General features: G+C 36.0%; 1 protein-coding gene across 4 annotated transcripts in view; it reads left to right on the top strand.

The window, feature by feature from the left end:
* golga4 (golgin A4) overlaps positions 1-14,711 on the top strand; it is a 46,383-nt gene extending 31,672 nt beyond the window's left edge. For all 4 annotated transcript variants that reach the window (XM_048203908.1, XM_048203906.1, XM_048203905.1 and 1 more), the window contains 6 exons: positions 1,297-1,314; positions 1,782-1,850; positions 4,974-5,049; positions 9,942-10,039; positions 13,034-13,120; positions 13,992-14,711. In XM_048203908.1, the coding sequence (XP_048059865.1) occupies positions 1,297-1,314; positions 1,782-1,850; positions 4,974-5,049; positions 9,942-10,039; positions 13,034-13,120; positions 13,992-14,006 (363 nt within the window). In that variant the 3' untranslated portion in view covers positions 14,007-14,711. The remainder of the gene's footprint in view (positions 1-1,296; positions 1,315-1,781; positions 1,851-4,973; positions 5,050-9,941; positions 10,040-13,033; positions 13,121-13,991) is intronic.
* Positions 14,712-15,643: the final 932 nt, after the last annotated feature.

Here is a 15,643-nt window from a genome sequence, read left to right as displayed (position 1 = left end):
TAACCATTCAGAAACGTCTAAAAGTTGTAACTTCTTCCTGAGTCTCTCCATCAGTGTCGACTCCGGTTTGAACAATGTAAGGCTAAAACTTTCCTCATTTTGGCTGCGTGAGATTGTCCTGTTTTGTTGGTGTTGAGCTGTTAAAGCTCCGCCCTCTTCTGGAAAGGGGGTGGGAGCAGCAGCTCATTTGCATTTAAAGGGACACACATAAAAACAGCGTGTTGTTGCTCACACCCAAATAGGGGCAAATTTGACAAGCTTTGCCAGATCTAGTCATACACTGTGTCCTAACCAGACGTGATGCAATAAGATTCCAGCAACAAGCAATTTGTCTGTCCACACCAGATGCAGCGTGACTATGAGACAAGTCAATCAAAAATCACTGCCAATCAGAAGAGCATGTGGGCGGGTTCCTGGCACTCGCAACGAAATGAATAATAATCAAATTCATGAATATTACACCATTTTAACATTATTAAAAATACATACTGAGTTACTGAAACAATCTTTGTCATAGAATACAGTTGTCTGTTCACAATGGGTTGACAGTTTGAATGTTCTTGTTTCCTTTTATTTATTATGAGGTGAATTGTCCATTGTTGCTTTCAGTACGGCTATAAAAGACACACAAAATGATATTCAAACTCACATTAGACACTTTTAACATGAAATGAACCACATAAACAGCACCTGAGATGATCATTATCATACTTAGTATTGTTGCTCCAGCCGCGACATCTCAGAAAAATAGAAACTGTCGGCGTTGTGGCTAGTTAGGACAAAAACTCAGATTAACATAGAAAAGATACCTTTTATCGCGTGTTACGTCTGGTTAGAATACAGTGTTACTCTCTTGTCACAGAATATATATTTAAAAGACTTCATTCGCATGCTCTGAGTTGCAGTGTAATTGTCTCACTCCAGAATAGGCCATAGGAATAAATTTCCTGAAAAGGTTTGGAATGTATCCCTGAGAAAGCGGTCTTAAACAGACCGTCTCTGTTCTCAATTAACCCCTCAGAGAGCATCCTGAGCTGTTAGATTTATGCCATAGTGTGCTCTCAGGCGAGCAGTGCATGCTTGGAAAGAGGCAAAAAGTTGAGCCTTGTTCAGGATAAAGTGGTCCTTGTGTGTTCGGTGCAGTGCACCTCTGGAGCCCATGCTGCATTTTTGCAGTCTGATGTCACAAGTTTTCTGTGGGCAAACACCACAAAATCTATTTACAACTGATTGTTAATATTTATGTGTAATGATGCAGTCATGTGACCTGCTGATTCTTTTTTTTGTGTGTTTCAGGGTCTTGATGAGTTAAAGGTAGGTTTTATTTTCATCTATTTGTCTGATTAATGTGTTAGGACACCTTCTGATAACATTAAAATGCCTACTTTTTTAGGATGATGATGCAATGATGCATTAAATTGATCAAAATTGACAGTAAAGACATTTATAATGTTATAAAAGATTTCTGTTTCAAATTAATGCTGCTCTTCTGAACTTTCTGAACTTTTCCACAAAAATATTAGGCTGTTTTCAACATCATAAATGTTTCTTGAGCAGCAAATCATCCAATTTGTTAGAAGGACAATGTGACACTGAAGACTGGAGTAATGATGCTGCAAATTCAGCTTTTGATTGTAAAAATATATCACAATATTACGGTTTTTACTGTATTTTTGATCAGAAACATTAAAAAAAATCTTTCCAACCCCAAACTTATGAATAGTGTTGCTCTTATTTGTTTACATATTTGACTTCTATTCTTTTCCTGTTTGTCCAATCAGGTTCAGCTTGCAGAAAAGACAACCCTGTTGAGCGAGGCCAGGCTAAAAGAGCAGGAATACCATGACAGGGTAAGTGAAGAGAGTTTAGCAGGGTGGGTGTCTGTATCCCTAAACCGGATGTGTTATTTTTCATGTAGCTAGCTATAAACATTGTTGACAGTTTAACAACAAATTTTAACTAGCTTGCTCAGCAGGATTCTCTTGCTTTGCCATGACAGTAGTTGACCTGCGGGAGAAAACTGACCGGCACAGAGTATGTTTTAGGCCTAAGAAGTGTTTAGCACACAAAGACAATGTCGAAGGCAAAGAGAGGAGTGTTAAGCAACCCGTCACATTCCCAGAGCTCCTGCACCCCATCAGCTGTGTAAAACTGAAAAGAGATTAGATTCATTACACCGCACATCTGTTTACTCTTATTTCAACTTTACAAACAGTTACAGCAGCGCTCATGCTGTTTCTTTCACCCCACACGAATGCAAACTCACACGAGGAGGCGACTGGACATAACTCGACTTCACCCTGGGCCATAGGTTGTTGTTAATTTGAGGACTAGTGTAGGGAAGTTTCTCCAAAAATTTACTAATTTTAAGGCTACATCTACATTATTATAGATGCATTTGAAAACAACATTTTCATAAAGCGTTTTCCCAAAAAAAATTCTTAAATCATCTAACTGCTCATGCATAAAACATAATAAAAACGTATAATGTTATTGTTACTTGTTTAGTTAGTTTAAGCCATGTTTTGACACAGGACAGCAATTGTCATCTTTTCAGGAATGTAATATGAAGGTTGTACAAAGTAAAATTTATGTTTAGCAACACTGAGAAAGTGAATAGCACATACAGTACAGTCCAAAAGTTTGGAACCACTAAGATTTTTAATGTTTTTAAAAGAAGTTTCGTCTGCTCACCAAGGCTACATTTATTTAATTAAAAATACAGTAAAAAACAGTAATATTGTGAAATATTATTACAATTTAAAATAACTGTTTTCTATTTGAATATATTTCACAAAGTAATTTATTCCTGTGATCAAAGCTGAATTTTCAGCATCGTTACTCCAGTCTTCAGTGTCACATGATCCTTCAGAAATCATTCTAATATGCTGATTTGCTGCTCAATAAACATTTATGATTATTTTCGATGTTGAAAACAGTTGTGTACTTTTTTTTTTTTCAGGATTCCTTGATGAATAGAAAGTTCAAAAGAACAGCATTTATCTGAAATACAAAGCTTCTGTAGCATTATACACTACCGTTCAAAAGTTTGGGGTCAGTAAGAATTTTTATTTTTATTTTTTTGAAAAGAAATTAAAGAAATGAATACTTTTATTCAGCAAGGATGCATTAAATCAATCAAAAGTGGCAGTAAAGACATTTATAATGTTACAAAAGATTAGATTTTAGATAAACACTGTTCTTTTGAACTTTCTATTCATCAAATAATCCTGAAAAAAAATATTGTACACATTAAATGTTTCTTGAGCAGCAGATCAGCATATTAGAATGATTTCTGAAGGATCATGTGACACTGAAGACTGGAGTAATGATGCTGAAAATCCAGCTTTGATCACAGAAATAAATTACTTTGTCAAATATATTCAAATAGAAAACAGTTATTTTAAATTGTAATAATATTTCACAATATTACTGTTTTTTTACTGTATTTTTAATTAAATAAATGTAGCCTTGGTGAGCAGATGAAACTTCTTTTAAAAACATTAAAAATCTTAGTGGTTCCAAACTTTTGGACTGTACTGTAGCTGGGATATACTGGGTACAATGTGCGTCACATGACTAAACATGCGTCATTGTTTTCGAACATCTCCGTTTTCACAGTCCACACGGAAACAGCATTTTTCCTATTTTTGTCACATTTTAGTTTAGGGTCCAGTTCTCATCATTAACTAACTATTAACTATGACTTTTGCCTCTGTAAACTCCTAATTAATTACTGCTTATTAACCCTTTAACACTTTAAGTGACATACACAAAAGTAAAGACTCATAACTCCAAAAATTGTAGCAAGGAGAGTCAAAAGGTAGGTATCGTTTGATAGAAAACGTTTAATATTTTTAGATAAAAAAAAAAAAAAAATTACATTTGGACATTCTTATGATGAGAAATTATCCAAAAAATATTTAATTTTTATTCTAATTTTACATATCTTTCTTATTTGACATGCAATAACTTGGGAAGGAAATAAAGTAGGATGGCAATTCTATTTTTGGGTGAAGCTCCCCTACATGTGAGCTGCATCTGGATCAGATTTTGTGGTGATAGCATAAAATAATCAAAAGGAAGCCTTTTTGTTTAGTCCTTGACGCCCCCTAATGGGCATTTCTAAAATCGTTCCTCCATGAGGAATATCTTGTGATCGACGCATTGGATTATTTTGATTTTGGACGCATTTCAATCAGAAGCATCCACTGTAAGTAATGATGTGCCATTTTGTACGATCTATGCATGTTTCATGAAGTTATAAACGAAAATGACACGTGAAGGCTACTTTTGATTTTAGTTAGCGCCTGTTGTGTTTTGTGTGTCGTAACTCTGTGAGGAGGAATATCTCATTTTAATCGTGAGAATCTGCTGTAATGATGTGCAATTTTCCACAGTCGGAGCATGTTTCGTGAAGTTAAAACGTGATATAAATGCCGTATACGTATAATATTTACATATGGGTCTTGCGGGGCTTCACGTACAAAAATTCGCTCAAGTTTAGTCAAAACCCAGCCACAGTTATGCTTGTTGTATTATACTCCATGAGACCTTTCAAATGACATATGACACATGATTATCTGAGCTGTATGATGTTTTGGACACATTGCAGTACATAGTACAAAAAATACACTTCGGGCTCAAAGGGTTAATAGTTAGTAAGGTAGTTATTAATTAAGTTTAGGTATGGGCTAGGATTAAGGGATGTAGAATATGGTCATGCACAAAAAGGCATTCATTTCTGCTTTATAAGTAGTAGTAAACAGCTTACTAATGCATACTAATAAGCAACTAGTTAATAGTGAGAATTGGACCCTAAATTAAGTGTTACCTCACATTTATACGGATTGGTGTATCATTACTAATTAATATGCTTGATTGCATTTTTTTTAATTTCTAAAACCTTTTATATAAATACAGACGCCAGCTTAAGTACACTTTTTATTTTCAATAACTGTATTTATTTTCAGATTCACACTCTGGAAGACAAAATAAGACGCTCCCATAAAAATGCAGTGGTCACTCACCTGGGAACCACATATAGAGGTAAATAATCGTAAACATTTTTCTATAAAGATGGCTTTTGAATGCAATATCATATAGCTGGGGGCAAGCAGAACAATGTTTCTAAAGCCAGCTGTCATCCAGATGTCATTTACTGTTTTATTTATCTGTTTGTAATATGAATTTTGGGGGTATTAGCCGCCTAGTGACTGTAAAATGCTTGTCAAGTATCTCCTGCAACTCCCAGAGGTTAATGAATGATGTGGCACACTGACCCTTGGCAGACAAACCAGCTTCATTCTCACTAGCTCAGAGCGATCAGTCACCGCAGGAGAGCCGCGCTTTAACACCCCGCTATCAATCACGCACATATGCAGACCTGAAACATATGGGCAACTAGAGGCCGGTGTTTTAGAGAAATCTGCCCCTCCACAGCCCTTCCCTGCTGGTGTAATAAAGAGCTCATCTCTGATTCTAATGGTTTTCACAGACTGTGTTTCTCCTCAGTTCCCACGAATGACCCCAGATTCAGACTGTCGTCTCAAAGATCTGCAGCGTCTTTTATACTCGTGTCGTTTGGGCAAAAGCAGAGTTACCAAAATAACACCTTTTGCGTTACATGGAGGAAAGAATGTCATATGGGTTTTGGAAACACAACTGAGGAAATGTAGACTTAATTTACAGACAAAAATCAAATGGTAAACTATAAGTTACAGCAATTCACATTTCCTTTAAATGCATTGTGAACACTGACTCATGTTGTCTAAAAATATATTTGGGGTCAGTGAATTTTATTTAAGGAAATTAATACTTTTGTTCAGCAAGGACACATTAAAGGGGAGCTTTTATGCCTCTTTCACAAGATGTAATATAAGTCTCTGGAGTCTCCAGAATGTGTCTGTGAAGTTTCAGCTCAAAATACCCCACAGATCATTTATTATAGCTTGTCAAATTTCGTTTTTGTGTGTGTCCCTTTAAATGCAAATGAGCTGCTGCTCCCGCCCCCTTTCCAGAAGAGGGCGGAGCTTTAACAGCTCAACAACAACAAAGCTGGAGAATCTCATGCAGCCAAAATGAGGATTGTCAGTAACGGTGTTCAGATTTACGTGTTCTCGGGGGCGGGGTTTATGTAAATTTTGGGTTTGTGATGTCACCAACCCCGGAAGAAGCTCGTTGTAGTCTTTACCGTCCATTTTTTTGTAGTCCTTAAAAAGTGATTTCTGTAAAAGAAAATATCTCTCTTTGCATTGAACTTTGAGTGTCGTAACTTTGCAGATGTTATTTATGATCAAACAGCAACATTACACACTAAGTAAAGTAAAAAAAAACCCCTCATAATCAAGGACCCATTTAAATTGCTAAGTGATAGTAAAGACATTTATAAAAGATTTCAAATAAACGTTATATTCTGTATTCATCAAAGAATCCTGAAAAATGTAGAATGATTTCCACAAGAAAATGAAGCAGCACAACCATTTTCAACATTAATAATAATCAGAAATGTTTCTTGTGCAGCAAATCATCATATTAGAATGATTTCTGAAGGATCATGTGACACTGAAGACTGGAGTAATGATGCTGAAAATTCAGCTTTGATCACAGGATATAAATTAAATTTCACAAAGTATTCAAATTACAATTTTTTTTATTTAATTGTAATAATATTTCACAATTTTTACTGTATTTTTGATCAAATAAATGCAGCCTTGGTGAGCAGAAGATTATCAAAAACAATAATAATAAAAAACCCCAATCAACTCTTTCTCTCAACATCTTCATGAATGAATCAAAATTCTGATTTTTTTCAGAGCTTTTTGTAAAGCTTTCTGCAGTTACTTTATCTGCAAAATAAACATGAAATGCATTTGTCCCAAAGAAGTTGTCTTCGTTTTGGGAGTGTCTATGAAGCCTTACAAAGCTGTCTTAGAAAGTAGGTAAATAGAGCTCAAGTCATCATCTCTCCTCATAAACCACATTAAATATCCTAAATAAATTCCCAAATGAGGGTTTCCTTTGAAGACATCTTCGTCTTTGAAATGCAACTAAACAAACCGCTCCCTCAAACTTTATACACAAACAAACCTTGTCCATTTATCCTTCATCTTATCTGTGTGGCCTCTACATTAAAGGGACAGCAGTTTATGAAGTCTGTTTGACCTCCCGACTGCTTCGCCCTCCCATAAACGCTCAATAGTCAGAAATGGACCAGAAACTACCGTACTAAAATCATTTATGGTCCGTGTTTTTGTTTCTGTGGTTTCTATATTATTGATGTATTTTGTTTATTATCCAGTCAACAGTTTAAGCATGTGTTAACTGTTGTCATAAACCAGGCCCTCTGTATAGTTCAGATAGTGTTGTTTTGGAGATGAGACCGACGTGGCTCGTGTTTCATCCCTGTTGGCCCAGCTGGGCTGTCCTGAGGTCAGTCAGACAGGTCGGGTTATTTATTAACCCCTCATTTCTCCATGCTTCCTGATCAAAGGCCTGTTTAGGTTTCAGCGGCACCTTGAGCTCCAGCTCTCTCTGTCACACTGTCTGTTCCTGGACGTCCAGCCACCCCAGTGTCTTCAGCACTGGTTAAATGGACTTTCCAGAGGGACACACGGCTCCTTCTGCTAATTGCCAGTCATTCACAGGTCTAATGAGGCAAGAAGGCTGTCGTAATACAAACAGATCTCTGTAGCTTCTGCGCTCTTTGTGCATTGCTGGATACTGTAATGCATATTTCAAAATAACTCTGTTTCAGTCAAAAGCTAATTGCTTAATCCTTACATCACTGCTGTGAGACGTTACTGAAGATTTACTGCACATCTGGGGTGCTTTGAATGCTTACGATTAGTGTTGGGGAAAGTAATGCATTACAACATTGTTTTACTCCCTAAAAAAGTAAATAATTGCGTTACTTACATTTTTAAGGAAAGCAATGTGTTATATTACTTGTGTTACTGTTTTTAGCAAATGTAAAGGCCAAAAGTGAAATGAATAAGCTTCAGGTTGAGAACATTTTTGCTTATTACTTATTAGTATGGCTGAATTGGATCATCGAAGGTCAGAAGCAAAGACATTGGTTAATAAAGTGAAATTAAATACATAAAGTATATTTGTTTATTTTAATATGTTTAATTATTGCACATTTTGTGCAATATTCTGAGATTGCATTTCACCATTTTTATTCATTTTGAGGAATACTGACTTTAGTTAGTGTGTAATGTTGCTGTTTGAGCATAAACAACATCTGCAAAGTTACAACGCTCAAAGTTCAATGCAAAGGAGATATTTTCTTTTACAGAAATCACTGGTAGGGACTACAACGAGCTTCTTCCTGGGTTGGTGACATCACAAACCCTAAAATTTACATAAACTCCGCCCCCTAGAACACACAACAAAGGGGGCGAGGCCATGTTGGGCTGCTTTAGAGAAGAGGAAGAGTTGTTGTAGTAAAGTGTTGTTGTCATGCCGTCATTTTACGCCGGACTGCTTCACAAACGAGGGTCAATTCAACACAAAAGATGAAATGACGGCACATGCTAGTGGATGAGTTGAATCAACTCCACAGCAACTACATCAATTTATCCACTAACCATTCAGAAACGTCTAAAAGTTGTAACTTCTTCCTGAGTCTCTCCATCAGTGTCGACTCCGGTTTGAACAATGTAAGGCTGAACACTTTCATCATTTTGGCTGCGTGAGATTCTCCAGCTTTGTTGTTGTTGAGCTGTTAAAGCTCCGCCCTCTTCTGGAAAGGGGGCGGGAGCAGCAGCTCATTTGCATTTAAAGGGACACACACAAAAACGGCGTGTTTTTGCTCACACCCAAATAAGGGCGAATTTGACAAGCTATAATAAATGATCTGTGGGGGATTTTGAGCTGAAACTTCACAGATGCATTCTGGGGATCTTATATTACATCTTGTGATAGGAGCATTATAGGTCCCCTTTAAAAAAAGTAATGCATTACTTTACTAGTTACTTGAAAACTTGCATAACTCTTGTAATGCGTTACTGTACATTCTATTTAGCAAAAACAAACACTACCATTCAAAATAAAAATGTTTTTTAAAGTTAGGCGTGGAGGTAGTACTGACATGCGATTCTCATAGGTATTTTACATCATGTTTTCCATGGTATCAACAGCGCAGAAACCGGCCCACCCATCGCCGGCTTTATGACGTGCTTTTTTTTTTTTTTTTTTTTTTTTAATAGCTCAAGTTAGTTTTTGTTCATTCACGGTCTCAACGTCTCCTGTTACGTTTCTGCTCTCACTTCTTATCCATTAAAAGCAGGGTGGAAAACGGAAAGGCCCCCACCTAGATTGAGCCAAAGCTTCTTGTATTTAACCACAATGCTGTCATTATGGTGTTTCCAGTGTTGCTGCGAGCTGGCACCCTTAACTACTGCGACTGGAAGTGAGGCGCGTCTAGCGCTCTGATTTACTGACTGATTATTGCCATGCAAAGGTCGCTGGGGTGTGTTTAATGAATGTATTAAGTGTATGAATGCATGCTTATCTTATTGATGTCAAAGCAGAGGAAAATTGTCCTCAATCACCAGTGCAGGTTCTGAAAGATTAACATCCTAGAATCAAGGCAAACAAGTTTTTAATGTAAAAGTTGCATTTGCTAGTTGCAACGCACACATTTTTTATCTGAACATGTGTTACCCCATTATTAACATTCTCTTTTCTCTCTGACTCTGTTGGTTCAACTGTTATAATGCTGGTTGGTGTTGAGGGTTTATAAGTTCGTCATCTGGCTGCTCTGTTTTTAATTATGGGCCTGACGGAGCAGTGTTCAGCAGATCTTGACTCAATAAGGTTTTTGTTTAGGCCGTGCTTTAAAAAAGCAGTGACTGTTTCATCTAACACTGAGCTTAAAGTCTCTAGTACTCATAGATAATGATTATAATGAGTCTGTCATTTGTTTGTCCCTGCAGATATGTCACACAACAGCGGCGACCCTTTCTCCGAGCCCACTGAATACGAGTACCTCAGGAAGGTCATGTTTGAGTACATGATGGGAAGAGAGACAAAGGTACATTTTTTGGGGGGTTATTTTTACACTTTATGATTGTGTCGTTTGGGGAAAGACTAATATTTTTTTTTAAATATTAGCTTTTTTATTAATATTACTTGTAAGTTATTTTAACTAAAGTTATATTAGGTAAAGTTAGGGATTGAGTTTGCTTGCATGAGGATCAGTGTTGTTATTGTTAACTAAAACTATTAAAAATCGTTTTTATTCATTGAAATGAAGCTAAAATAAATATAAATTTTAAATGAAATACTTAAATGAAAATTAAAAATGCTGCCTTGGCAACTAACTGAAATGGATAAATAAAAAAAAGTGCTAAAATTACAAAAAAATAAAATGGAAATAAAATAATACAATATTAAAAAATGGCAAAAAACACATTAGAAAAACCTAAACTAAAAATGAAAAATATCTAAATAAAAGCTGATTTAAAATATTAATAAAGACTGTAAAATTCCAGAATCCATTGTAATAATTTTTAATCAACGTTTGAATTTGTGGTAATATCAAATAATATTTATCTTAATGCATATAATGGGGACAAGAAAATGTAGCTACTGCGTATGTAGGGTGACCCATTTTACTGCCGTGTTGTAAAACTTACATTTTATCATATTGTTCTTTCCCACAATGCACAAAGTTTTCCACAACATAATAATGCCATTTGTTATAGGAAGGATGCAATAAATAAGTGTGACGGGGAGTCCGGATGGAAGCCTATAAAATGATTCATTCCCATGAAAACTCCCAACAGCATAATTTCGTGTCCATTTAGCGGGACCCTAATGAGCGAATGTTGTCCGTTTAGCCAGGACTAATTAACAGCTCCAATGATGTCGCCCTAAAGCCAGCAGGATTCTCCCTCGTTGCTAATAAACAGTCGGGTCCTTATGACATCACAACAGGCCTCCCTGTCAGAGAGGATGTCCGGCGGCCGACCCAGTAGCTTATTCTCATCACATGACCCAGTAACGCCTGCCATTTTAAGAGAGTTGCTCGGGGTAAACTGCTGTGCTGGTTCTGATTAGCACCGTATATGGGCACATGAACACTGGCAGATCTATCTAGGGCTGATTACCCAGCAGGCTGCAGATAATGAGCTTTTTGTCTTTGCGAGATGTAATTGCTCACAGAACAGTGAGGAGCAGCAGCTACGTTAAAGATGGGCGGCAGTGTTGTTACTGTTAACCAAAACTGAAATTATAAAAATAGTTTTTAACCGAAATAAAGCTGACTTAAGTACTAAAATGAATAAAACTAAAACTGAAATATAATATTGCTGCAAGCAGCAAGCACAACAGAAGCAAACAAGGAAGCTAGCAGAAGACCAACAATGTCATAATGGACTATAATAGCAACTGAGACAAAGACACTGCAATTTTGAAGTCAATCAGACCAACGGTACTCTATTTAGAGCCAATTTCATGTTTTGTTCAAATATAGCGCCACCAAGTGGTGCAGTGCCACCTCTTTTGTGTGTCCTCGGAGTGCCCCCATACATAAGCGTGTTAAATTTGGTGGAAATATCTCATTTCGTTTTGACATTTGGCCATTAGCATTTAGTCAATGACCTACAGTGGTTTCGTCTCGATCGGACTAACGGTTTTGATGGTTTTGAAAACCAAGCATGTTTGGTATCGTTGGAATCGGCAAGGATTCAGGAATCTAAGGAGATGACAATAAAAATAAGTCAACCACATCCACAGTTTCGCAATGATACATTCATGCATTCGTAAAATACAGCATTGTGCGACAAAATTTGAAATGGCTGAATTCATTTGCATGTTGGCCCCTAATAAAGTTTTAATTTTATATATACATGGCCTAAAACTAACTTTTTGCCATACCTGCCAATAACCGGTGACTTAAAAAAAAATGACCAGCCATCAATATTTTTTACTGGCCATGAAAGTTACGACACCAAAATCTGCGATACTAAGAACTGTATCTTCTGATGTTTAAACTTCACACGCTACGCACGAGTAATTGCTTTCCCTTTCATGTCTTCTTGCATTTGAATATTTAAATTGGCAATTGTCCGGAGTATCGTTCACGTTTGTTTACGTTCATGTTGTCACAACATTGCATTGTTAGAATTCATAATAATGTTACTGGCCATCGCATTTGGTGCTTGGCGAACGTTAATTTTAGGCCCGGTTTATAAGGATGCCTGATGAAGATCATACGATCAAAACATTGCCATTAAATAACTTTTTTACGGTTTTGCAAGATGATAGTGTGCGGGACTTTCCTTGTTTTTTCGGCCCGGTTTATATAAAAGCTTCATGTGGTTTTCCTATTAAACTGTTAATCCAATCCTCTAATACAGGGCTCATTTTATGGAAGCTTGTTTCTGCCACTGAATAAAAAATAAAAATGGTAATTGCGACTTTTTATCTCACAAATTCTGACTTTTTCCTCACAATTTCAAGCTTATATCTCGCGATTCTGTGAAAAGTCAGAATTGCACATTATAAACTCACTATTGTGAGATATAAACTTGAAATTCTTTTTCTCGCAATTTTGACTACTTTTTCTCAGAATTGCGAGTTTATATCTCACAATTCTAAGAAAAGTCAGAATTGCGAGGAGAAAAAGTCACAATTGCAAGCTATAAACTCTCAATTGCATGTTAAAAACTCACTATAGCGAGACATAAACTCGCAATTCTGACTTTTTTTCTTGCAATTCTGACTATATCACAATTCTGTCTTAATATCGCGCAATTAAGAGTTTATATCACGCAATTCTGAGGAAAAAAAGTCACAATTGTGTGATTAAAAAAATCGCAATTACCCTTTTTTTATTTTTTATTCAGTGGCGGAAACAAGCTTCCATACATTTAGTTACATAAAGACAGGATAAGAAAAAAAAAAAAAAAAAAACGGGTAACATGACTGATGAACAAATAAAATCATTTTAAGCTGTCATTTCTTGCTTCTGTTTAACACAGTGTATTGGTTATGCTGATTTGATTGCATTTTGTTTCTTCAGACAATGGCCAAAGTCATAACATCCATGCTGAAGTTTCCTCCGGACCAGGCGCAGAAGGTTCTGGAGCGTGAGGATTCCCGTGTGATGGTGAGCTATGTGTTTAGTATGCAGAAACATCTGTGAGTGACCTTCAAAGACGCTCCGTAACCCCCCATATGTTAACAAACGGAGTGAAACAGGTATCCCATATGTGTGCACTGATGTTCTGTCTGCATGTGCAGCTCCTCACAGTTGGGTCATGTGCAGAAGGGGAGCCGATCAAATGCTAAATGAAGCACATATGTGTTTCTTATCGAATACTTTATGGTTTGTTATCGGGTTTCTGCAGTGTTTCCTTTCCAGTGTTCCATTAAATTGATATAGTATCATTATTTCAGGAAACTTCTCCAGCTATTTAGTCTTTTTTTGCTTCTTGTGAAACCACTTGCTCAGGAAGTTTTAGTTCTGTAACAATTTTTTAATAGCCAATAGTCTTTAGTTTTACACTGCCATTCAAAAGAGTTGATTTTTTTGAATGAAATCTCTTATGTTCAACAAGGCTGCATTTATTTGATCAAAAATTGTGAAATCTTTTTAGAATTTAAAATATCTGTCTTCTATGTAAATATATAGTAAAATGTAATTTATTTCTGTGATCAAAGCTGAATTTTCAGCATCATTACTCCAGTCTTCAGTGTCACATGATCCTTCAGAAATCATTCTAATATGATGATTTGCTGCTCAAGAAATTTATTCATCAGTGTTGAAACTGCTTAATATTTTTGTGGACACTGTTATATATTTTTTTCAGGATGTTTTGATGAATAGAGAGTTCAAAAGAACAGCATTTATTTGAAATCACATTTTTTTTCCTGTGCTCTATCTGAGTTGTAGTTTTTGGCTGTTAATTTTAATGCATGTCCCTGCAGCAAATAGTTGAAGTAACCGTGCTTCTGTTCCCCATCTGTGTGTTTTACAGCCTTGGCTCCGGTAAGGTGGATCCAGAACTGTGCCTGAACCTGCCTGACAAAACCACCGATTCTCCTGCTGCTGCTGCTGCTGCTGACGGATGCTACTGACATGAAAGAGCCCGGCCTACTTATCTATATGTGTGTGTGTGTGAGAGAGAGAGAGAGCTGTGTGTGTGTGTGTGTGTGTGTGTGCGTACGGTTACTGGTACAAGGGAACTAGGTTAGATCAAGAAACTGAGAGAAAATTTAAAGGATATTCTTAAATTTGTAGCTTGCCAGAAAATAATTTATTACATGGATTTTTCTTGCTTTCTCTTTTTCATTTTGTTTTTTAGGTTAGACTGTTCTTTTTTTAAAGCTGCATTTGTATGATTTGAAGACTTGTGCAATAAGTTTGATTGTAAGTTTCAGTTTGATTACGAATCAATTTGTTTGTATTCTTCTTTTTCTCTGTTTTAAGGTAAGATGAAATTACCCTTTAATGATCTGCACAGCACATGTACAATATAGAGACACAGGCTCATAGTATGCAGATTGTTTACTATGCTTTTTTGTTTGTTTGTTTTTGTAACTTAATACTGTATTTTCGGGGAAACTGACTAATTAGAACCATGCTTCATATTGTAAATAATCATTGATGAAAAAAAGAGCTATAAATCTCTGTCATAGGGCACTTTGAGGTGGTTAATACATTTTAAGACGGCTAATAAAGTTTTATTTACACTACATTCTAATGCTCTTTGCTCTGCATACAGAAGGTAACCATCGTCTTTGTTCTTACTGTAATATTTATAATCACTGTTGTCTAAATGTGCATGGAATATCACCATGACATTTACAGGGTCCCTGTAAATGTATTATTGTAAAAAATTGTCACTGATTTTTGAGAAAATGGACAAAACATGTCCTACACACAAAAGCCCTCTTTATGTTAAAAATAAATAAATTCATCAATATAAAAAAATACTTAAGTTACATCTAAAGGAAATCTGGATATCCAGGACATTCATTGCTTTTATTTTTAAATAATTTTGTCAGTATTATTTAAATACATGATCTATACTTGGAAAATACATGTAATTTAACCTGTCCTCAGCATGAGGTCACAATGTAAAATTGCCAAACAAAGTGTTTAAAAATGCAACAAATTCAAAAATATACATTTTAATTGAAAGGCAGAGATCTGTAATATATGAAACAATACAAAAAGTAAGTCTTGAATCATATTTTTCATAAAAAATGCCTATCAAAGTTGTGTCTTCATTTTGCATTACAGGATTTTTTATAATACTGAATAAATCAGGCAATGTCATGGCCATCATTAACTCTGAGGAGTCAACTCCGTCAGGTTTTATGTCTGATGGTTGACAAGTGCTCTCAAAACGTCTGTGAGATTTAATGTTTTTTGCATATGGGGAATTCTTCTAATGTTGATTCATGATTCTATTTACATATACTGTATATTTGGCCCCAGCTGGACCTTTTTGTCAACTCCATCAGTTTTTGTCAACTCTGTTGGTATTTGTCAATTCCGTTTGTCAACTCGATCAGTATTTGTCAACACCGTCAGTATTCCGTCAGTATTTGTCAACACCGTCAGTATGTCAACTCAACTCTGTCAGTATTTGTCAACACCGTCAGTATTCCGTCAGTATTTGTC

Source organism: Megalobrama amblycephala, linkage group LG10 (genome assembly GCF_018812025.1).
Source record: "Megalobrama amblycephala isolate DHTTF-2021 linkage group LG10, ASM1881202v1, whole genome shotgun sequence".
Classification (NCBI taxonomy): domain Eukaryota; kingdom Metazoa; phylum Chordata; class Actinopteri; order Cypriniformes; family Xenocyprididae; genus Megalobrama; species Megalobrama amblycephala.
Note: the sequence above shows the minus strand (reverse complement) of the source record. Positions and strands in the feature narration are given on the sequence as shown.